Raw genomic sequence first — 26,189 nt, forward strand, 5'->3', positions numbered from 1 at the left:
CTTGTAACAAAAATAATATATTATAAAGAACATTTATACCACAAATATCTATAAAGGCAGAAAATAAGCGCAAAAAGTATAAAAAAAAAGCTAACCAGCATACTACGAACATTTAAAAAAGAATAATACAGCTTGTAACAAAAATAATAAATTATAAAGAACATTTATACCAAAAATAAGTGGAAAAGGGTATAAAAACAAGCTAACTAACATACTATGAACATGTAAAAAAAGAATAATACAACTTGTAAATATATATATATATATATATATATATATATATATATATATATATATATATATATATATATTTATTATAAGGGACATTTATAACACAAAGATCTATAAATGCAGAAAATAAGTGGAAAAAAGTATAAAAACAAGCTAACAAACATACTGCGAACATGTAAAAAAGAATAATACAGCTTGTAGCAAAAATAATAAATTATAAAGAACATTTATACCAAAAATAAGTGGAAAAAGGTATAAAAACAAGCTAACTAACATACTATGAACATGTAAAAAAGAATAATACAGCTTGTAAAAATATATATATATATATATATATATATTTATTATAAGGGACATATATAACACAAAGATTTATAAAGGCAGAAAATAAGTGGAAAAAAGTATAAAAACAAGCTAACATACTACAAACATGTAAAAAAGAATATTACAGCTTATAAAAAAATATATATATATTATAAAGAACATTTATACAACAAATAAGTAGAAAAAGGTATTAAAACAAGCTAACCAGCATACTACGAACATGTAAAAAAAAGAATACAGCTTGTAGCAAAATAATATATTATAAAGAACATTTATACCAAAAATAAGTGGAAAAAAAGTATAAAAACAAGCTAACCAGCATACTATGAACATGTAAAAAAGAATAATACAGCTTGTAAAAAAATATATATATTATAAAGAACATGTATAATAAAGATCTACAGAGGCAGAAAATAAGTGGAAAAAAGTATAAAAAAACAAGCTAACTAGTATACTACGAACATGTAAAAAAGAATAATACAGCTTGTAACAACAATATTATAAACATTTATACCACAAAGATCTATAATGGCAGAAAATAAGTGGAAAAAAGTATAAAAACAAGCTAACCGGCATACAACGAAAATGTAAAAAAGAATAATACAGCTTGTAACAAAAATTATATATTATAAAGAACATGTACAACACAAAGATCTATAACGGCAGAAAATAAGTGGAAAAAAGTATAAAAACAAGCTAACCAGCATAGTACAAACATGTAAAAAAGAATAATACAGCTTGTAACAAAAATATAATAAAAAACATCAATACCAAAAATAAGTGGAAAAAAAGTATAAAATCAAGCTAGCCTGCATACTGCGAACATGTAAAAAAGAATAATACAGCTTGTAACAAAAAGAATATATCATAAAGAACATTTATACCAAAAATAAGTGGAAAAAAGTATAAAAACAAGCTAACCAGCATACTGCAAACATGTAAAAAAGAATACGAAGGGAGAAACCGACACGTGGAGGTGTCGGTTTCTTTGATCTATTGGACAGCCACAGGAAGACCTTGTCACGACCCAAGATCTACAAAGCAGAGAAGGAGTAGACCTGACACCGCTCCAGGCACCTTCTCTTTAAACTGTTTATAACTGAGTGTGGCAGCTGTTTATGACCCCCTTCCCCTTGGAAACAGCTGCAGCCATGTAAATCAGGAAATGCCCAAAGAAATGAGGCGGCGGAATATATTTAGGATCTATTCAGAGAGAGAAAGAAACGGAGTCAGAGCGGGAATGTATTTGTCATTATGATTGTATATAAGTTATCACACAACTTGTTTTCCCATAAGTTCAGGCTGCCCTGTGAGAAGACAAAAGCTGTCTTTGTTCTTATCAAGCAGAAGGCCTACCGCTTGTAAACCTCCCACCGTGTGCGATGGGATGCGACGTGGAGGTGTCGGTTTCTTTGATCTATTTGACAGCCACAGGAAGACCTTGTCACGACCCAAGATCTACAAAGCAGAGAAGGAGTAGACCTGACACCGCTCCAGGCACCTTCTCTTTAAACTGTTTATAACAGAGTGTGGCAGCTGTTTATGACCCCCTTCCCCTTGGAAACAGCTGCAGCCATGTAAATCAGGAAATGCCCACAGAAATGAGGCGGCGGAATATATTTAGGATCTATTCAGAGAGAGAAAGAAACGGAGTCAGAGCGGGAACACATTTTCAAGTATGTATGGGTTTATTTACCTAGTAACAAAAGGAGATTAGTCACTTCTTGCTACCTTTTGACATCACACCCAACATTTTTGACACAATGGCTGCTCCGAAGAGAGGGCAGCGTGTTGAATAATTGAGGTTACAGATGGCGATGACCTTTTTTTCTACACATTCTATTATTTTCCTACCCCCACAAAACACAAACTTAGCCCGGTGATTTGCAAACCAAAACAAACTTGTCTTCATGTTATGCAATACGCTTAAAGTTCACGTCAAAAAACGCAAAAAAAACCCCAAAAACAGGCAACCTTTCGGGACAGAAAAGCAAAAATAAAATGGCACAGTTGAGTTCAAGTCAGCATGAACGCATGTGAGGTACGGATTAAACCAAAAAGGGGAAAGAATGTCAGGGAAAAATCTGAAATCTGAACGCTTCCGAGCGCGTTAGTCAGAATAAAAATGAATTAAGAACTAAATTTGGTAATAAAAAAAAAATATAAAAATGAATAGATGACTTGGCTTTTCAACCGTTCCAAGGTTGAAATAAAAACAATGTTTGTCAGCATAAAATGTTACAATTACATCATCATTTCGCAAATACAACTTGCTACGTCTAAGGTAGAATAAAACAATAATACCACCGTACTTCTTACTCCCATTTTTTAAATACCACTCCCGCGTACGATAAAAAAAAAAAAAAAAATACAATCCTATATATTTAGAATTAACTTACAATACTGTTTCCGTTTTCCACATTAAGTTAAAATCCATAGCAGAGTAACACATGTTTAACTTACTAAATATTACACCACCATTCTTAAGTTAATGGGGTTCACTAAGCTTTACGTGCTTCGTTTTGGGATCCAGTTTCAAAATGCAGCTAATGGTGTCCGTGTGCAAAACGGGGAAAAAAAGAATACTGCTTACTTGTCAAGCAGTTTCAGAGCACGTGGACGTACTTAACACGCGTTTGTGTTGGGCTTCTTCAGCACGGCGCTGTACTTGGTGGGCGCGCCGTCCGCTTTGAGCTGCACCTCCACCAGCGTGAAGATGGAAATGACCTGAGGAGAAATCAGGGATTCATGAACATGTTGCATTCAATTTGACCGTCATCAGCCTCAAGTGCAAACCCCGTTTCCATAAGAGTTGGGAAATTGTGTTAAATGTAAATATAAACGGAATACAATGATTTGCAAATCCCTTTCAACCCATATTCAGTTGAATGCGCTACAAAGACAAGATATTTGATGTTTTTTTCAAATAATAATTAACTTGGAATTTCATGGCTGCAACACGTGCCAAAGTAGTTGGGAAAGGGCATGTTCACCACTGTGTTACATCACCTTTTCTTTTAACAACACTCAATAAACGTTTGGGAACTGAGGAAACTTTGAAAGTGGAATTCTTTCCCATTCTTGTTTTATGTAGAGTTTCAGGACTGTTGGAGAACTTACAATTTCATGGCTGCAACATGTGCCAAAGTAGTTGGGAAAGGGCATGTTCACCACTGTGTTACATCACCTTTTCTTTTAACAACACTCAATAAACGTTTGGGAACTGAGGAAACTTTGAAAGTGGAATTCTTTCCCATTCTTGTTTTATGTAGAGTTTCAGGACTGTTGGAGAACTTACAATTTCATGGCTGCAACATGTGCCAAAGTAGTTGGGAAAGGGCATGTTCACCACTGTGTTACATCACCTTTTCTTTTAACAACACTCAATAAACGTTTGGGAACTGAGGAAACTTTGAAAGTGGAATTCTTTCCCATTCTTGTTTTATGTAGAGTTTCAGGACTGTTGGAGAACTTACAATTTCATGGCTGCAACATGTGCCAAAGTAGTTGGGAAAGGGCATGTTCACCACTGTGTTACATCACCTTTTCTTTTAACAACACTCAATAAACGTTTGGGAACTGAGGAAACTTTGAAAGTGGAATTCTTTCCCATTCTTGTTTTATGTAGAGTTTCAGGACTGTTGGAGAACTTACAATTTCATGGCTGCAACATGTGCCAAAGTAGTTGGGAAAGGGCATGTTCACCACTGTGTTACATCACCTTTTCTTTGAACAACACTCAATAAACGTTTGGGAACTGAGGAAACTTTGAAAGTGGAATTCTTTCCCATTCTTGTTTTATGTAGAGTTTCAGGACTGTTGGAGAACTTACAATTTCATGGCTGCAACATGTGCCAAAGTAGTTGGGAAAGGGCATGTTCACCACTGTGTTACATCACCTTTTCTTTTAACAACACTCAATAAACGTTTGGGAACTGAGGAAACTTTGAAAGTGGAATTCTTTCCCATTCTTGTTTTATGTAGAGTTTCAGGACTGTTGGAGAACTTACAATTTCATGGCTGCAACATGTGCCAAAGTAGTTGGGAAAGGGCATGTTCACCACTGTGTTACATCACCTTTTCTTTTAACAACACTCAATAAACGTTTGGGAACCGAGGAAACTTTGAAAGTGGAATTCTTTCCCATTCTTGTTTTATGTAGAGTTTCAGGACTGTTGGAGAACTTACAATTTCATGGCTGCAACATGTGCCAAAGTAGTTGGGAAAGGGCATGTTCACCACTGTGTTACATCACCTTTTCTTTTAACAACACTCAATAAACGTTTGGGAACTGAGGAAACTTTGAAAGTGGAATTCTTTCCCATTCTTGTTTTATGTAGAGTTTCAGGACTGTTGGAGAACTTACAATTTCATGGCTGCAACATGTGCCAAAGTAGTTGGGAAAGGGCATGTTCACCACAGTGTTACATCACCTTTTCTTTTAACAACACTCAATAAACGTTTGGGAACTGAGGAAACTTTGAATGTGGAATTCTTTCCCATTCTTGTTTTATGTAGAGTTTCAGGACTGTTGGAGAACTTACAATTTCATGGCTGCAACATGTGCCAAAGTAGTTGGGAAAGGGCATGTTCACCACTGTGTTACATCACCTTTTCTTTTAACAACACTCAATAAACGTTTGGGAACTGAGGAAACTTTGAAAGTGGAATTCTTTCCCATTCTTGTTTTATGTAGAGTTTCAGGACTGTTGGAGAACTTACAATTTCATGGCTGCAACATGTGCCAAAGTAGTTGGGAAAGGGCATGTTCACCACTGTGTTACATCACCTTTTCTTTTAACAACACTCAATAAACGTTTGGGAACTGAGGAAACTTTGAAAGTGGAATTCTTTCCCATTCTTGTTGTATGTAGAGTTTCAGGACTGTTGGAGAACTTACAATTTCATGGCTGCAACATGTGCCAAAGTAGTTGGGAAAGGGCATGTTCACCACTGTGTTACATCACCTTTTCTTTTAACAACACTCAATAAACGTTTGGGAACTGAGGAAACTTTGAAAGTGGAATTCTTTCCCATTCTTGTTTTATGTAGAGTTTCAGGACTGTTGGAGAACTTACAATTTCATGGCTGCAACATGTGCCAAAGTAGTTGGGAAAGGGCATGTTCACCACTGTGTTACATCACCTTTTCTTTTAACAACACTCAATAAACGTTTGGGAACTGAGGAAACTTTGAAAGTGGAATTCTTTCCCATTCTTGTTTTATGTAGAGTTTCAGGACTGTTGGAGAACTTACAATTTCATGGCTGCAACATGTGCCAAAGTAGTTGGGAAAGGGCATGTTCACCACTGTGTTACATCACCTTTTCTTTTAACAACACTCAATAAACGTTTGGGAACTGAGGAAACTTTGAAAGTGGAATTCTTTCCCATTCTTGTTTTATGTAGAGTTTCAGGACTGTTGGAGAACTTACAATTTCATGGCTGCAACATGTGCCAAAGTAGTTGGGAAAGGGCATGTTCACCACTGTGTTACATCACCTTTTCTTTTAACAACACTCAATAAACGTTTGGGAACTGAGGAAACTTTGAAAGTGGAATTCTTTCCCATTCTTGTTTTATGTAGAGTTTCAGGACTGTTGGAGAACTTACAATTTCATGGCTGCAACATGTGCCAAAGTAGTTGGGAAAGGGCATGTTCACCACTGTGTTACATCACCTTTTCTTTTAACAACACTCAATAAACGTTTGGGAACTGAGGAAACTTTGAAAGTGGAATTCTTTCCCATTCTTGTTTTATGTAGAGTTTCAGGACTGTTGGAGAACTTACAATTTCATGGCTGCAACATGTGCCAAAGTAGTTGGGAAAGGGCATGTTCACCACTGTGTTACATCACCTTTTCTTTTAACAACACTCAATAAACGTTTGGGAACTGAGGAAACTTTGAAAGTGGAATTCTTTCCCATTCTTGTTTTATGTAGAGTTTCAGGACTGTTGGAGAACTTACAATTTCATGGCTGCAACATGTGCCAAAGTAGTTGGGAAAGGGCATGTTCACCACTGTGTTACATCACCTTTTCTTTTAACAACACTCAATAAACGTTTGGGAACTGAGGAAACTTTGAAAGTGGAATTCTTTCCCATTCTTGTTTTATGTAGAGTTTCAGGACTGTTGGAGAACTTACAATTTCATGGCTGCAACATGTGCCAAAGTAGTTGGGAAAGGGCATGTTCACCACTGTGTTACATCACCTTTTCTTTTAACAACACTCAATAAACGTTTGGGAACTGAGGAAACTTTGAAAGTGGAATTCTTTCCCATTCTTGTTTTATGTAGAGTTTCGGGACTGTTGGAGAACTTACAATTTCATGGCTGCAACATGTGCCAAAGTAGTTGGGAAAGGGCATGTTCACCACTGTGTTACATCACCTTTTCTTTTAACAACACTCAATAAACGTTTGGGAACTGAGGAAACTTTGAAAGTGGAATTCTTTCCCATTCTTGTTTTATGTAGAGTTTCAGGACTGTTGGAGAACTTACAATTTCATGGCTGCAACATGTGCCAAAGTAGTTGGGAAAGGGCATGTTCACCACAGTGTTACATCACCTTTTCTTTTAACAACACTCAATAAACGTTTGGGAACTGAGGAAACTTTGAATGTGGAATTCTTTCCCATTCTTGTTTTATGTAGAGTTTCAGGACTGTTGGAGAACTTACAATTTCATGGCTGCAACATGTGCCAAAGTAGTTGGGAAAGGGCATGTTCACCACTGTGTTACATCACCTTTTCTTTTAACAACACTCAATAAACGTTTGGGAACTGAGGAAACTTTGAAAGTGGAATTCTTTCCCATTCTTGTTTTATGTAGAGTTTCAGGACTGTTGGAGAACTTACAATTTCATGGCTGCAACATGTGCCAAAGTAGTTGGGAAAGGGCATGTTCACCACTGTGTTACATCACCTTTTCTTTTAACAACACTCAATAAACGTTTGGGAACTGAGGAAACTTTGAAAGTGGAATTCTTTCCCATTCTTGTTTTATGTAGAGTTTCAGGACTGTTGGAGAACTTACAATTTCATGGCTGCAACATGTGCCAAAGTAGTTGGGAAAGGGCATGTTCACCACTGTGTTACATCACCTTTTCTTTTAACAACACTCAATAAACGTTTGGGAACTGAGGAAACTTTGAAAGTGGAATTCTTTCCCATTCTTGTTTTATGTAGAGTTTCAGGACTGTTGGAGAACTTACAATTTCATGGCTGCAACATGTGCCAAAGTAGTTGGGAAAGGGCATGTTCACCACTGTGTTACATCACCTTTTCTTTTAACAACACTCAATAAACGTTTGGGAACTGAGGAAACTTTGAAAGTGGAATTCTTTCCCATTCTTGTTTTATGTAGAGTTTCAGGACTGTTGGAGAACTTACAATTTCATGGCTGCAACATGTGCCAAAGTAGTTGGGAAAGGGCATGTTCACCACTGTGTTACATCACCTTTTCTTTTAACAACACTCAATAAACGTTTGGGAACTGAGGAAACTTTGAAAGTGGAATTCTTTCCCATTCTTGTTTTATGTAGAGTTTCAGGACTGTTGGAGAACTTACAATTTCATGGCTGCAACATGTGCCAAAGTAGTTGGGAAAGGGCATGTTCACCACTGTGTTACATCACCTTTTCTTTTAACAACACTCAATAAACGTTTGGGAACTGAGGAAACTTTGAAAGTGGAATTCTTTCCCATTCTTGTTTTATGTAGAGTTTCAGGACTGTTGGAGAACTTACAATTTCATGGCTGCAACATGTGCCAAAGTAGTTGGGAAAGGGCATGTTCACCACTGTGTTACATCACCTTTTCTTTTAACAACACTCAATAAACGTTTGGGAACTGAGGAAACTTTGAAAGTGGAATTCTTTCCCATTCTTGTTTTATGTAGAGTTTCAGGACTGTTGGAGAACTTACAATTTCATGGCTGCAACATGTGCCAAAGTAGTTGGGAAAGGGCATGTTCACCACTGTGTTACATCACCTTTTCTTTTAACAACACTCAATAAACGTTTGGGAACTGAGGAAACTTTGAAAGTGGAATTCTTTCCCATTCTTGTTTTATGTAGAGTTTCGGGACTGTTGGAGAACTTACAATTTCATGGCTGCAACATGTGCCAAAGTAGTTGGGAAAGGGCATGTTCACCACTGTGTTACATCACCTTTTCTTTTAACAACACTCAATAAACGTTTGGGAACTGAGGAAACTTTGAAAGTGGAATTCTTTCCCATTCTTGTTTTATGTAGAGTTTCGGGACTGTTGGAGAACTTACAATTTCATGGCTGCAACATGTGCCAAAGTAGTTGGGAAAGGGCATGTTCACCACTGTGTTACATCACCTTTTCTTTTCAATCAATCAATCAATGTTTATTTATATAGCCCCAAATCACAAATGTCTCAAAGGACTGCACAAATCATTACGACTACGACATCCTCGGAAGAACCCACAAAAGGGCAAGGAAAACTTACACCCAGTGGGCAGGGAGAATTCACATCCAGTGGGACGCCAGTGACAATGCTGACTATGAGAAACCTTGGAGAGGACCTCAGATGTGGGCCCCCCCCCCCTCTAGGGGACCGAAAGCAATGGATGTCGAGCGGGTCTAACATGATACTGTGAAAGTTCAATCCATAGTGGCTCCAACACAGCAGCGAGAGTCCCGTCCACAGGAAACCATCTCAAGCGGATCAGCAGCGTAGAGATGTCCCCAACCGATACAGGCGAGCGGTCCATCCTGGGTCTCGACTCTGGACAGCCAGTACTTCATCCATGGTCATCGGACCGGACCCCCTCCACAAAGGAGGGGGGGACATAGGAAAAAGAAAAGAAGCGGCAGATCAACTGGTCTAAAAAGGAGGTCTATTTAAAGGCTAGAGTATACAGATGAGTTTTAAGGTGAGACTTAAATGCTTCTACTGAGGTAGCATCTCGAACTGTTACCGGGAGGGCATTCCAATAAACGTTTGGGAACTGAGGAAACTAATTGTTGAAGCTTTGAAAGTGGAATTCGTTCCCATTCTTGTGTTATGTAGAGCTTCAGTCCTTCAACAGTCTGGGGTTTCCGCTGTCGTATTTTACGCTTCATAATGGGAGACAGGTCTGGACTGCAGGCGGGCCAGGAAAGTACCCGCACTCTTTTTTTTACGAAGCCACGCTGTTGTAACACTTGTCTTGCTGAAATAAGCAGGGGCGTCCATGATAAAATTGCTTGGATGACAACATATGTTGCTCCAAAACCTGTATGTACCTTTCAGCATTAATGGTGCCTTCCCAGATGTGTAAGTTACCCATGCCTTGGGCACTAATGCACCCCCATAAAATCTGGCTTTTCAACTTTGTGTCTATAACAATCCGAATGGTTATTTTCCTCTTTGTTCTGGAGGACACCACGTCCTCTGTTTCCAAATATAATTCAAAATGAGGACTCGTCAGACCACAGAACACCTTTCCACTCTGCATCAGTCCATCTTAGGTGAGCTCGGGCCCAGCCAAGCCGGCGGCGTTTCTGGGTGTTGTTGATAAATGGGTTTGGCTTTGCACAGTAGAGTTTTAACTTGCACTTACAGATGAAGCGACCAACTGTATTTACTGACAGTGGTTTTATGAAGTGTTCCTGAGCACATATGGTGATATCCTTTACACACTGATGTCGGTTTTTTGATGCAGTACCGCCTGAGGGATCAAAAGTCTGTAATATCATCGCTTACGTGCAGTGATTTCTCCAGATTTTCTGAACTTTTTGGTGATTTTACTGACCATAGATGGTAAAATCCCTAAATGTTGTTCTAAAACTGTTCGACAATTTGCTTAGAAAGTGGTGACCCTCACCCCATCCTTGTTTGTGAATTACTTAGCATTTCATGGAAGCTGCTTTTATACCCAATCATGGCACCCACCTGTTCCCAATTAGCCTGCACACCTGTGGGATGTTCCATACAAGTTTTTGATAAGCATTCCTCAACTTTATCGGTATTTATTGCCAACTTTCCCAACTTCTTTGTCACGTGTTGCTGGCATCAAATTCTAAAGTTAATGATTATTTGCCAAAAAAAAAAAACATTTATCAGTTTTAACATCAAACATGTTGTCTTTGTAGCATATTCAACTGAATATGGCTTGAAAAGGATTTGCAAATCATTTTATTCCGTTTATATTTACATCTAACACAATTTCCCAACTCATATGGAAACGGGGTTTGTACATTATTGATTCAAGTAAAGTCTGAATGTCATTAAAACAGTTAGCGCCATCTTTTTGACACTTTTTTCCACTCCCGTCCTTGCACGCTACACCGCTACAACAAAGACGACGTAGAAAAGACGCTGTCGAAGGTGAGCTACGTTAATAAGACCGCCCACAAAACGGCGCATCCTGAAGCCATCCATCTATCCATCCATCATCTTCCGCTTATCCGAGGTCGGGTCGCGGGGGCAACAGCCTAAGCAGGGAAACCCAGACTTCCCTCTCCCCAGCCACTTCGTCTAGCTCTTCCCGGGGGATCCCGAGGCGTTCCCAGGCCAGCCGGGAGACATAGTCTTCCCAACGTGTCCTGGGTCTTCCCCGTGGCCTCCTACCGGTTGGACGTGCCCTAAACACCTCCCTAGGGAGGCGTTCGGGTGGCATCCTGACCAGATGCCCGAACCACCTCATCTGGCTCCTCTCGATATGAAGGAGCAGCGGCTTTACTTTGTCATTAAAACAGTTAGCTCCATCTTTTTGACACTTTTTTCCACTACCGTCCTTGCACGCTACACCGCTACAACAAAGACGACGTAGAAAAGACGCTGTCGAAGGTGAGCTACGTTAATAAGACCGCCCACAAAACGGCGCATCCTGAAGCCATCCATCCATCATCTTCCGCTTATCCGAGGTCGGGTCGCGGGGGCAACAGCCTAAGCAGAAAAACCCAGACTTCCCTCTCCCCAGCCACTTCGTCTAGCTCTTCCCGGGGGATCCCGAGGCGTTCCCAGGCCAGCCGGGAGACATAGTCTTCCCAACGTGTCCTGGGTCTTCCCCGTGGCCTCCTACCGGTTGGACGTGCCCTAAACACCTCCCTAGGGAGGCGTTCGGGTGGCATCCTGACCAGATGCCCGAACCACCTCATCTGGCTCCTCTCGATATGAAGGAGCAGCGGCTTTACTTTGTCATTAAAACAGTTAGCTCCATCTTTTTGACACTTTTTTCCACTACCGTCCTTGCACGCTACACCGCTACAACAAAGACGACGTAGAAAAGACGCTGTCGAAGGTGAGCTACGTTAATAAGACCGCCCACAAAACGGCGCATCCTGAAGCCATCCATCCATCATCTTCCGCTTATCCGAGGTCGGGTCGCGGGGGAAACAGCCTAAGCAGGGAAACCCAGACTTCCCTCTCCCCAGCCACTTCGTCCAGCTCTTCCCGGGGGATCCCGAGGCGTTCCCAGGCCAGCCGGGAGACATAGTCTTCCCAACGTGTCCTGGGTCTTCCCCGTGGCCTCCTACCGGTTGGACGTGCCCTAAACACCTCCCTAGGGAGGCGTTCGGGTGGCATCCTGACCAGATGCCCGAACCACCTCATCTGGCTCCTCTCGATATGAAGGAGCAGCGGCTTTACTTTGTCATTAAAACAGTTAGCTCCATCTTTTTGACACTTTTTTCCACTACCGTCCTTGCACGCTACACCGCTACAACAAAGACGACGTAGAAAAGACGCTGTCGAAGGTGAGCTACGTTAATAAGACTGCCCACAAAACAGCGCATCCTGAAGCCATCCACCCATCCATCCATCATCTTCCGCTTATCCGAGGTCGGGTCGCGGGGGCAACAGCCTAAGCAGGGAAACCCAGACTTCCCTCTCCCCAGCCACTTCGTCTAGCTCTTCCCGGGGGATCCCGAGGCGTTCCCAGGCCAGCCGGGAGACATAGTCTTCCCAACGTGTCCTGGGTCTTCCCCGTGGCCTCCTACCGGTTGGACGTGCCCTAAACACCTCCCTAGGGAGGCGTTCGGGTGGCATCCTGACCAGATGCCCGAACCACCTCATCTGGCTCCTCTCGATATGAAGGAGCAGCGGCTTTACTTTGTCATTAAAACAGTTAACTCCATCTTTTTGACACTTTTTTCCACTACCGTCCTTGCACGCTACACCGCTACAACAAAGACGACGTAGAAAAGACGCTGTCGAAGGTGAGCTACGTTAATAAGACCGCCCACAAAACGGCGCATCCTGAAGCCATCCATCCATCATCTTCCGCTTATCCGAGGTCGGGTCGCGGGGGCAACAGCCTAAGCAGGGAAACACAGACTTCCCTCTCCCCAGCCACTTCGTCTAGGTCTTCCCGGGGGATCCCGAGGCGTTCCCAGGCCAGCCGGGAGACATAGTCTTCCCAACGTGTCCTGGGTCTTCCCCGTGGCCTCCTACCAGCTGGACGTGCCCTAAACACCTCCCTAGGGAGGCGTTCGGGTGGCATCCTGACCAGATGCCCGAACCACCTCATCTGGCTCCTCTCGATGTGAAGGAGCAGCGGCTTTACTTTGAGTTCCTCCCGGATGGCAGAGCTTCTCACCCTATCTCTAAGGGAGAGACATGGAAACTCATTTGGGCCGCTTGTACCCGTGATCTTATCCTTTCGGTCATGACCCAAAGCTCATGACCATAGGTGAGGATGGGAACGTAGATCGACCGGTAAATTGAGAGCTTTACCTTCCGGCTCAGCTCCTTCTTCACCACAACGGACCGATACAACGTCCGCATTACTGAAGACGCCGCACCGATCCGCCTGTCGATCTCACCATCCACTCTTCCCCCACTCGTGAACAAGACTCCTAGGTACTTGAACTCCTCCACTTGGGGCAGGGTCTCCTCCCCAACCCGGAGATGGCACTCCACCCTTTTCCGGGCGAGAACCATGGACTCGGACTTGGAGGTGCTGATTCTCATTCCGGTCGCTTCACACTCGGCTGCGAAACGATCCAGTGAGAGCTGAAGATCCCGGCCAGATGAAGCCATCAGGACCACATCATCTGCAAAAAGCAGAGACCTAATCCTGCGGTCACCAAACCGGAACCCCTCAACGCCTTGACTGCGCCTAGAAATTCGGTCCATAAAAGTTATGAACAGAATCGGTGACAAAGGACAGCCTTGGCGGAGTCCAACCCTCGACTTACAATGCGGACCAAGCTCTGGCACTGATCATACAGGGAACGGACCGCCACAATAAGACAGTCCGATACCCCATACTCTCTGAGCACTCCCCACAGGACTTCCCGAGGGACACGGTCCAATGCCTTCTCCAAGTCCACAAAGCACATGTAGACTGGTTGGGCAGTCATAAAGCGACTTGAAGATGGTCTATAAAACATTTTGACCAAAGAGGTACCATTTTTTGACAAGAACAAGAAAGTTTGATCATATTACGCCTATACTGGCTCACCTGCACTGGCTTCCTGTGCACTTAAGATGTGACTTTAAGGTTTTACTACTTACGTATAAAATACTACACGGTCTAGCTCCAGCCTATCTTGCCGATTGTATTGTACCATATGTCCCGGCAAGAAATCTGCGTTCAAAAGACTCCGGCTTATTAGTGATTCCTAGAGCTCAAAAAAAGTCTGCGGGCTATAGAGCGTTTTCCGTTCGGGCTCCAGTACTCTGGAATGCCCTCCCGGTAACAGTTCGAGATGCTACCTCAGTAGAAGCATTTAAGTCTCATCTTAAAACTCATCTGTATACTCTAGCCTTTAAATAGACCTCCTTTTTAGACCAGTTGATCTGCCGCTTCTTTTCTTTCTCCTATGTCCCCCCCTCCCTTGTGGAGGGGGTCCGGTCCGATGACCATGGATGAAGTACTGACTGTCCAGAGTCGAGACCCAGGATGGACCGCTCGTCGGGACCCAGGATGGACCGCTCGCCTGTATCGGTTGGGGACATCTCTACGCTGCTGATCCGCTTGAGATGGTTTCCTGTGGACGGGACTCTCACTGCTGTCTTGGAGCCACTATGGATTGAACTTTCACAGTATCATGTTGGACCCGCTCGACATCCATTGCTTTCGGTCCCCTAGAGGGGGGGGGTTGCCCACATCTGAGGTCCTCTCCAAGGTTTCTCATAGTCAGCATTGTCGCTGGCGTCCCACTGAATGTGAATTCTCCCTGCCCACTGGGTGTGAGTTTTCCTTGCCCTTTTGTGGGTTCTTCCGAGGATGTTGTAGTCGTAATGATTTGTACAGTCCTTTGAGACATTTGTGATTTGGGGCTATATAAATAAACATTGATTGATTGATTACATGTTATGTACACCACAAGGAAATGTTTTAAATTTAGACAAAAATCATAATATGACCCCTTTGATGCGCCTTTTGTATGAAAATAGACCTGACTAGACCCGCTCATCGGCAGTGCGCCCCATGCTCCGGAAAATACGGTATGTTCAAAGTTGTAGTTCAGTATTTGCTACAATAATAAAAAAAATACGTAAAAATGAGCTATAATTATCCTTTGGCCACTGGCAGGTGTTGTTTATAACAGAGGAGTCTCACCTGCTCTACTTGGGGTTGCTGGTGGTCCTCTGGCGTCCACAGGAGAGTCAGCTCGGATTTCTTTCCTACCTTGCGATGGTGGAAAGAGGCCAGGCCTGCAACAGACTGATGGCGACAAAAACAAATAGTTTGTTGAAAAAAATAACCAAGCATCGTGCAGCCCACGCACAGCTCGATAAAAATAAGATAGTATTTGTGGCCGACTGGAACGAAGACATGGGATATAACGGTACGTGTATTTGTATTGAACTGGTTCGGTTCGGTTCGGAGGTGTACCGAACGAGTTTCCACACGGACATATTAGGTAGCGTAAACAATGCAGAGCGAGGCACAACACAGCGACCGGGCTAGGACAACATGCAAAAGCCAGAGCTGGAAGACCCTCCTGCCTCGTTAACATCTCCCGTTTGGGAACACTTTGGCTTTGCGGTAGTAGGGCAGTGGGGTGCGCTTCTGCCAACACGTCAAACATGCTAACCCCTTTGAAGCGTCGCCACCGCATTCAAGCAGCCTCTCCTCGGCGAGTCAGGCAGGGCTGAAGTAATAACAAATGTTTTTATAGCAGCACATTCAAGCACATTTTCTACTGCTTGTCCCGTTCGGGGTTGCTGTATTGCATTAAAAACTAGATTTTGACCCACTTCTATGGTGGAAGAAGAATGAGCTCATATTTGTATTTTAATTTTGTATGCTCCTATATGGGCTTCACGGTGGCAGAGGGGTTAGTGCGTCTGCCTCACAATACGAAGGTCCTGCAGTCCTGGGTTCAATTCCAGGCTGAGGATCTTTCTGTGTGGAGTTTGCATGTTCTCCCCGTGAATGCGTGGGTTCCCTCCGGGTACTCCGGCTTCCTCCCACTTCCAAAGACATGCACCTGGGGATAGGTTGATTGGCAACACTAAATTGGCCCTAGTGTGTGAATGTGAGTGTGAATGTTGTCTGTCTATCTGTGTTGGCCCTGCGATGAGGTGGCGACTTGTCCAGGGTGTACCCCGCCTTCCGCCCGATTGTAGCTGAGATAGGCGCCAGCGCCCCCCGCGACCCCGAAAGGGAATAAGCGGTAGAAAATGGATGGATGGATGGATGGATGCTCATATATGGACCCCAGGAAGACTAGCAGTCGCCTTGGCGTCAGCTAAGGGAGATCCATTCAATAAACAATATATGAAATGAAATCAATCAATCAATCAATGTTTACTTATATAGCCCTAAATCACTAGTGTCTCAAAGGGCTGCACAAACCACTACGACATCCTCGGGCAAGGAAAACTCACACCCAGTGGGACATCGGTGACAATAATGACTATGAGAACATGATACTGTGATACTGATGATACTGATGACTATGAGAACATATGAGAACATGATACTGTGAAAGATCAATCCATAATGGATCCAACACAGTCGCGAGAGTCCAGTCCAAAGCAGATCCAACACAGCAGCGAGAGTCCCGTTCACAGCGGAGCCAGCAGGAAACCATCCCAAGCGGAGGCTGATCAGCAGCGCAGAAATGTCCCCAGCCGATACACAGGCAAGCAGTACATGGCCACCGGATCGGACCGGACTCCCTCCACAAAGGAGAGTGGGACATAGAAGAAAAAGAAAAGAAACGGCAGATCAACTGGTCTAAAAAGGGAGTCTATTTAAAGGCTAGAGTATACAAATTAGTTTTAAGGTGAGACTTAAATGCTTCTACTGAGGTAGCATCTCGAACTGTTACCGGGAGGGCATTCCAGAGTACTGGAGCCCGAAATGAAAAAGCTCTACAGCCCGCAGACTTTTTTGGGGCTTTGGGAATCACTAATAAGCCGGAGTCCTTTGAACGCAGATTTCTTGCCGGGACATATGGTACAATACAATCGGCAAGATAGGATGGAGCTAGACCGTGTAGTATTTTATACGTAAGTAGTAAAACCTTAAAGTCACATCTTAAGTGCACAGGAAGCCAGTGCAGGTGAGCCAGTATAGGTATATATGTATGTATATATGTATATAAAGGTATATACAGTATAGGTATATATGTATGTATATATGTATATAAAGGTATATACAGTATAGGTATATATGTATGTATATATGTATATAAAGGTATATACAGTATAGGTATATATGTATGTATATGTGTATATAAAGGTATATACAGTATAGGTATATATGTATGTATATATGTATATAAAGGTATATACAGTATAGGTATATATGTATGTATATATGTATATAAAGGTATATACAGTATATATGTATGTATATATGTATATAAAGGTATATACAGTATATATGTATGTATATATGTATATAAAGGTATATACAGTACAGGCGTAATGTGATCAAACTTTCTTGTTCTTGTCAAAAGTCTAGCAGCCGCATTTTGTACCAACTGTAATCTTTTAATGCTAGACATGGGGAGACCCCAAAATAATACGTTACAGTAATCGAGACGAGATGTAACAAACGCATGGATAATGATCTCAGCGTCTTTAGTGGACAGAATGGAGCGAATTTTTGCGATGTTGCGGAGATGAAAGAAGGCCGTTTTAGTAACGCTTTTAATGTGTGCCTCAAAGGAGAGAGTTGGGTCGAAGATAATACCCAGATTCTTTACCGTGTCGCCTTGTTTAATTGTTTGGTTGTCAAATGTTAGAGTTGTATTATTAAATAGAGTTCGGTGTCTAGCAGGACCGATAATCAGCATTTCCGTTTTTTTGGCGTTGAGTTGCAAAAAGTTAGCGGACATCCATTGTTTAATTTCATTAAGACACGCCTCCAGCTGACTACAATCCGGCGTGTTGGTCAGCTTTAGGGGCATGTAGAGTTGGGTGTCATCAGCATAACAGTGAAAGCTAACACCGTATTTGCGTATGACGTCACCTAGCGGCAGCATGTAGATGCTGAAGAGTGCGCTTTTCTCTAATGACTCAAAGCACTTTAAAAGCCAATATCTAAGTTTGTGGGTGGGATTAGGAGCAGGTGGGTAAAGTGTCTTGCCCAAGGACACAATGGCAGTGACTAGGATGGCGGAAGTGGGGATCGAACCTGGAACCCTCAAGTTGCTGGCACGGCTACTCTACCAACCTTGCTATACCGCCCCATGTATTATAACATATGTAGGTATATATGTCATGTAGTGATATTTATAATAACATTTACTTCTTTCCTTCATGACTGATTATTACTCACTGCAGACTTTATGAGAGCCAACAACATAATAAAACATCACTTACAGTACAAGGTCTGCTGGCAATAGGATGCAGACTGCGAGGATGTTCATATATTCCCATTTAGGTGAAGAATGACTCATAATCCTAATTAAGAAACCGGGTGGGCGGCAGGGGGAACAAGCGCTTTTCCAGGTCCTAAATGGCGATCAAAATGTCCCAACTTGTTGGATTATATCCTCAGCCATCTACGTTCCAGGTGGTATGTCCTCTTACTGCCAAGTTGAAGCACTTTATATGTAGAAAGGTTTTGTTAAGAAACCATCCTGAGCCTTATCTTATTTAGTTTTTATGTTATATACAGTATGTTGACCACATTAACCATGGCAATGGACCCTGTGTGTATATGTATGTCAGGGGTCACCAACACGGGGCCCGCGGGCACCAGGTCGCCCGTAAGGACCAGATGAGTTGCCCGCTGGCCTGTTCTAAAAATAGCTCAAATATCAGCACTTACCAGTGAGCTGCTTCAATTTTTAAATTGTATTTATTTACTAGCAAGCTGGTCTCGCTTTGCTCGACATTTTCAATTCTAAGAGAGACAAAACTCAAATAGAATTTGAAAATCCAAGAAAATATTTTAAAGACTTCACTTGTTTAAATAAATTGATTTATTTTTTTACTTTGCTTCTTATAACTTTCAGAAAGACAATTATAGAGAAAAAATACAACCTTAAAAAAGATTTTAGGATTTTTAAAACATATACCTTTTAAATTCCTTCCTTTTCTTTCCTGACAATTTAAATCAATGTTCAAGTATTTTTTTTATAGTATTGTAAAGAATAATAAATACATTTTAATTTAATTCTTCATTTTAGCTTCTGTTTTTTTGACGAAGAATATTTGTGAAATATTTCTTCAAACTTATTATGATTAAAATTCCCCAAAAATATTCTGGCAAATCTAGAAAATCTGTAGAATCAAATTTAAATCTTATTTCAAAGTGTTTTGAATTTCTTAAAATTTTTGTTCTGGAAAATGTAGAAGAAATAATGATTTGTCTTTGTTAGAAATATTGCTTGGTGCAAATTGTTATATATTCTAACAAAGTGCAGATTGGATTTTAACCTATTTAAAACACGTTATCAAAATTCTAAAATTAATCATAATCAGGAAAAATTACTAATGATGTTCCATAAAATATATATATATATATTTTTTTTTAGCTTCTGTTTTTTCGACGAAGAATATTTGTGAAATATTTCTTCAAAACTTATCATGATTAAAATTCAAAAAAATTAGTCTGGCAAAAATAGAAAATCTGTAGAATCACATTTAAATCTGATTTCAAAGTGGATTTTGACCTATTTAAAAAATGTCATCAAAATTATAGAATTAATCTTAATCAGGAAAAATGACTAATGATGTTCCATAAATTATTTTTTTAATTTTTCCAAAAAGATTCCAATTAGCTAGTTTTTCCCTTCATTTTTTGGGGTTGAATTTTGAATTTTAAAGAGTCGAAATTGAAGATAAACTCTGTTTCAAAATGTTCTTTTCATTTTTTTTCGTGTTTTCTCCTCTTTTTAACCTTTATTTATTCTCTACAAAAAAACCTTCCGTAAAAGGAAAACTAATGTACGACGGAATGACAGACAGATTTTTTTATGTATATAGATTTTTTTATCCATTGCTTTCGGTCCCCTAGAGGGGGGGGGGGGTTGCCCACATCTGAAGTCCTCTCCAAGGTTTCTCATAGTCAGCATTGTCACTGGCGTCCCACTGAATGTGAATTCTCCCTGCCCACTGGGTGTGAGTTTTCCTTGCCCTTTTGTGGGTTCTTCCGAGGATGTTGTAGTCGTAATGATTTGTGCAGTCCTTTGAGACATTTGTAGAAGCATTTAAGTCTCATCTTAAAACTCATCTGTATACTCTAGCCTTTAAATAGACCTCCTTTTTAGACCAGTTGATCTGCCGCTTCTTTTCTTTCTCCTATGTCCCCCCCTCCCTTGTGGAGGGGGTCCGGTCCGATGACCATGGATGAAGTACTGACTGTCCAGAGTCGAGACCCAGGATGGACCGCTCGTCGGGACCCAGGATGGACCGCTCGCCTGTATCGGTTGGGGACATCTCTACGCTGCTGATCCGCTTGAGATGGTTTCCTGTGGACGGGACTCTCACTGCTGTCTTGGAGCCACTATGGATTGAACTTTCACAGTATCATGTTAGACCCGCTCGACATCCATTGCTTTCGGTCCCCTAGAGGGGGGGGGTTGCCCACATCTGAGGTCCTCTCCAAGGTTTCTCATAGTCAGCATTGTCACAGGCGTCCCACTGGATGTGAATTCTCCCTGCCCACTGGGTGTGAGTTTTCCTTGCCCTTTTGTGGGTTCTTCCGAGGATGTTGTAGTCGTAATGATTTGTGCAGTCCTTTGAGACATTTGTGATTTGGGGCTATATAAATAAACATTGATTGATTGATTGATTGATTGATTAAAGGTAAATTGAGCAAATTGGCTATTTCTGGCATTTTATTGAAGTGTGTATCAAACTGGTAGCCCTTCACATTAATCAGTACCCAAGAAGTAGCTCTTGGTTTCAAAAAGGTTGCTGACCCCTGATGTATGTTATGTCATTGTGTAAAAAATTGGTAAATAAATAACCCAAAAATGTATATTTTGTTGTTTTCTTACTGTACCGAAAACGAACCGAACCGTGACCTCCAAACCGAGGTACGAAATGTTTGTGTAGCGTTACACCCCTAATGGGAAATGCCTGGTTTCTTATGGGAAAGATTGCATCATTTTATGTGCGATTGGGTCTTGGTCGGACCTTTTGGAAGGGATTACTGACAAAAAGCAAGTATGGTGTGGCTCACCTTGCAGTAGACGCGTTTCTGCACCCCGTAGCGAAGAACCAGGACGTCGAAGGACTGGTCCAACACACCCATCACCATGGCTTCAGAGTCCAGAGGGCCACAGTCCTGTTGAACACAACCTCGAGATGACTGGGATGCTACAAGTAGTTTATACATGACTATCAGTCCATGTGTACATGCTGTCTAGAAGTAACTGATGAAATGACCCCCAATGCCAACCGTCTTTGACAGGTGTGTCAAACTCGTTTTCATTGAGGGCCACATCATAGTTATGGTTACCCTTAGAGCAGTGGTCCCCAACATTTTTGTATCCGCGGACCGGTCAACGCTTAATAATTTGTCCCGTGGCCCGGGTGTGGGGGGGTGTCCTTTTTTTTTTTTTTTTTTTTTTAGTCATGAAAAAGGGACGTTTTTGTGGTTGGTGCACTAATTGTAAGTGTATATTGTGTTTTTTATGTTGATTTAATAATAATAAAAAAAATATATATATATATATATATATATATTTTTTTTTAAATAAAAATTAATAAAAAATTCTTCTGCGGCCCGGTGGTTGGGGACCACTGCCTTAGAGAGACGCTTTCAACAGTGAATAATATACAGCAGGGGTCCACAAACTTTTTGACTCCGGGGCCGCGAAAATAATTTGGCTGGGGGCCACACTATATATTTGTATATATATATATATATATATATATAAATGGTAAATGGGTTGTACTTGTATAGCGCTTTTCTACCTTCAAGGTACTCAAAGCGCTTTGACACTACTTCCACATTTACCCATTCACACACACATTCACACACTGATGGAGGGAGCTGCCATGCAAGGCGCCAACCAGCACCCATCAGGAGCAAGGGTGAAGTGTCTTGCTCAGGACACAACGGACGTGACGAGGTTGGTACTAGGTGGGAATTGAACCAGGGACGCTTGGGTTACGCACGGCCACTCTCCCACGCCGTCCCTATATATATATATATATATATATATATATATATAGAGTGTGTGTGTGTATATATATATATATATATATGTCTTGATTGGATTATCCAAAGAATAGTGCTCGATACCGTGGTAGAGCGCAATATGTAGGTGTGGGAAAAATTACAAGACTACTTCGTCTCTACAGAACTGTTTCATGAGGGGTTCCCTCAATCATCAGGAGATTCCTTCAATCTCCTGATGATTGAGGGAACCCCTCATGAAACAGTTCTGTAGAGACGAAGTAGTCTTGTAATTTTTCCCACACCTACATATATATATATATATATATATATATACATATATATATATATATATACACACATATATACATACATATATGTATATATATATGTGTGTATATGTGTATACACACATTTATTTATATATATACATATATATATATATATATATATACACACACACACACATATATATATATACATACATATATATATATATGTATGTATATATATATATATATATATATACATACATATATATATATGTATGTATATATATATATATACATACATATATACATACATACATACATAAATACATATATATATATATACACACACACACACACACACACACACACACACACATATATATACATCATACATACATACATATTATAAAACACAATCTCTCCATTTTCGGACTACGGTGCTTTTTTTTTTGTCATCTGGGGCGGTTTAGCTCGGTTGGTAGAGTGGCCAGCAACTTCAGGGTTGCAGGTTCGATCCCCGCTTCCGCCATCCTAGTCACTGCCGTTGTGTCCTTGGGCAAGACACTTTACCCACCTGCTCCCAGTGCCACCCACACTGGTTTAAATGTAACTTAGATATTGGGTTTCACTATGTAAAGCGCTTTGAGTCACTAGAGAAAAAAGCGCTATATAAATATAATTCACTTCACTTCATCTTTGTCAAGGTACTTTACTGGATTTCATTCAGATGATACACTTTAAGGCAGGGGTAGGGAACCTATGGCTCTAGAACCAGGTGTGGCTGTTTTGATGACTGCATCTGGCTCTCAGGTAAATCTTAGCTGGCATTGCTTAACACGATAAGTAGTGAATACTTCCGCTGGTAATCACAGTGTCAGAAATAACGTTTAAAATATCAAACATTCTCATGCATTTTAATCCATCCATCCAGTTTTTCTACCGCACCTGTTCAAAAAGTCGCATTAATGGTGAGAAGTATTTCATTTATTATTGGTTAGCTTCAGAAAAACAATATTATTAAAAATAATAAGAGACTTATTCTACTCTAAATATGTTGGTCTTACTTAAAAATGCACGCATTTAGTTGTATTCAGTCTTAAAAAAAATATTACATGGCTCTCACGGAAATACTTTTTAAAATATTTGTGAATTATATTTATATAGCGCTTTTCTCTAGTGACTCAAAGCGCTTTACATAGTGAAACCCAATATCTAAGTCACATTTAAAGCAGTGTGGGTGGCACTGGGAGCAGGTGGGTAAAGTGTCTTGCCCAAGGACACAACGGCAGTGACTAAGATGGCGGAAGCGGGTATCGAACCTGCAACCCCCAAGTTGCTGGCACGGCCGCTCTACCAACCGAGCTATACCAGCCTCCAGACAATGACCCCAAACACACCTCAAAAGTGGTAAAGGAATGTCTAAATCAGGTTAGGATGAAGGTTTTAGAATCCTGACTTAAGCATGTGGACAATGTTGAAGAAACAAGTCCAGGTTAGAAAACCAACACATTTAGCTGAACTGCAGCAATTTGGAAGTCAAAAAATGTAAGCGTACTTTCAATTGCTCACATTTTCAGTAGAGCCTTAATAAATTCGTAAAAAAAAAATCAAACTTCATGACAAGTATGTGCTCCAATCACTACATCGCAAACAAATAAGAGTTGTAGAAAGTCAAGATGTCGATGTTTGCTTGGCTTGTATGGCTCTCTCAGCCAAAAAGGTTCCCGACCCCTGCTTTAAGGGGTGTGCCAAATGCGGTTGTTGGTTTGATTACATAGACGACAGCAGAATGTTGTCACCCACCTTCACAAAGACCCCAAAGAAGAGCTCGGAGCTGAGCTCTTGTACTCTTTTGGATACCGTCTTCTTCTCATTGCAGTGCGTCGCTTGTTTTTGGACTTCCTCCGTTGACGGCCCTAACCTAGGACCGCACTCTGCACGAAACACAATACACAGAGACCTCGTGAACATTTCCGCAGCATGCGTTGCGTTCGATGACGTACTCAGTGACCAGGCCAGCAGCCGGTGCACGATGAGGTCGGCGTAGCGTCTGATGGGGGATGTGAAGTGAGTGTAAAGAGGAACGTTCAGGGCGTAATGCTGATACAGCTTCTCATCGGGGAGAGCACCTGTGCAGAAGTACAGCGCCATCTAGAAAACACACAAAATGAGTGATTAGGGGTGTCCCGATCCAATATTGCAGGGATGTACAAACTTTTTCCACTGAGGGCCGTACACAGAAAAAATAAAGCATACTGGGCCCATTTTGCATTAAAAACTAGATTTTGACCCACTTCTATGGTGGAAGAAGAATGAGCTCATATTTGTATTTTAATTTTGTATGCTCCTATATGGGCTTCACGGTGGCAGATGGGTTAGTGCGTTTGCCTCACAATACGAAGGTCCTGCAGTCCTGGGTTCAATTCCAGGCTCAGGATCTTTCTGTGTGGAGTTTGCATGTTCTCCCCGTGAATGCGTGGGTTCCCTCCGGGTACTCCGGCTTCCTCCCACCTCCAAAGACATGCACCTGGGGATAGGTTGATTGGCAACACTAAATGGTCCCTAGTGTGTGAATGTTGTCTGTCTATCTGTGTTGGCCCTGCGATGAGGTGGCAACTTGTCCAGGGTGTACCCCGCCTTCCGCCCGATTGTAGCTGAGATAGGCGCCAGCGCCCCCCGCGACCCCGAAAGGGAATAAGCGGTAGAAAATAGATAGATAGATAGATAGATAGATGGGCCCATTTTGATATTTTTCATTTTCAAAGCATAACAAAATATATGGATTTATTTTTTTTTTCCTTTAGGGCTGCCGGGGACCATAAGTGAAGTGAATTTTATTTATATAGCGCTTTTCTCTAGTGACTCAAAGCGCTCTACATAGTGAAAGCTAATATCTAAGTTACATTTAAAGCAGTGTGGGTGGCACTGGGAGCAGGTGGGTAAAGTGTCTTGCCCAAGGACACAACGGCAGTGACTAGGATGGCGGAAGCGGGAATCGAACCGGCAACCCTCAAGTTGCTGGCACGGCCGCTCTACCAACCGAGCTATACCGCTATAAAGCGTCTAATGTTAAAAACAAGTCAAATTATTTCTTCTTTTTTTTATTATTTAATGCTTATAGTAAATATCTACATTATATCAACTTCAGGCTGATATAAAGTTAAAGAAAACAAAAAAGTTTTATGCCTTTTCTGTCAAAGACAATTTTGTTTTCTACAACAACACTGAAATATGCAGTATTTCCCCATTCAGAAAGCAATGTTTGATGTGAAGTAATTAGAGCCTTAAAAAGATCGATAATGCAGGACACCATTGATTTTAATTATTTTTTAGTAATCACAGTGAAAATATAATGTTTGATGTGAAGTAATTAGAGCCTTAAAAAGATCAATAATGCAGGACACCATTGATTTTAATTATTATTTTTTAGGAATAACAGTGAAAATATTATGTTTGAAATTAAGTAATTAGAGCCTTAAAAAGATCAATAATGATCAAAAACAATTGATTTTAATTATTATTTTATAGTAATCACAGTGAAAATATAATGTTTGATGTGAAGTAATTAGAGCCTTAAAAAGATCAATAATGCAGGACACCATTGATTTTAATTATTTTTTAGTAATCACAATGAAAATATAATGTTTGAAGTGAAGTAATTAGAGCCTTAAAAAGATCAATAATGATCAAAAACAATTGATTTTAATTATTATTTTATAGTAATCACAGTGAAAATATAATGTTTGATGTGAAGTAATTAGAGCCTTAAAAAGATCAAAAATAATTTAATTTAATCATTATTTTAAAGTAATCACAGTGAAAATATGTTTGATGTGAAGTAATTAGAGCCTTAAAAATATCA

General features: G+C 40.9%; 1 protein-coding gene across 1 annotated transcript in view; it reads right to left on the reverse strand.

Annotated features, from left to right (window-relative positions):
• Nucleotides 1-2,224: 2,224 nt before the first annotated feature.
• Nucleotides 2,225-26,189, reverse strand: part of dis3l2 (DIS3 like 3'-5' exoribonuclease 2) — a 106,139-nt gene continuing 82,174 nt past the window's right edge. Inside the window, exons 17-21 of the mRNA XM_061890890.1 lie at nt 24,331-24,478; nt 24,131-24,261; nt 21,114-21,218; nt 15,081-15,185; nt 2,225-3,282 (exon numbers count right to left, since the gene is read on the reverse strand). Coding sequence (XP_061746874.1) covers nt 3,181-3,282; nt 15,081-15,185; nt 21,114-21,218; nt 24,131-24,261; nt 24,331-24,478 — 591 coding nt within the window. The 3' untranslated portion in view covers nt 2,225-3,180. The remainder of the gene's footprint in view (nt 3,283-15,080; nt 15,186-21,113; nt 21,219-24,130; nt 24,262-24,330; nt 24,479-26,189) is intronic.

Source organism: Nerophis ophidion, linkage group LG28 (genome assembly GCF_033978795.1).
Source record: "Nerophis ophidion isolate RoL-2023_Sa linkage group LG28, RoL_Noph_v1.0, whole genome shotgun sequence".
Taxonomy (NCBI): domain Eukaryota; kingdom Metazoa; phylum Chordata; class Actinopteri; order Syngnathiformes; family Syngnathidae; genus Nerophis; species Nerophis ophidion.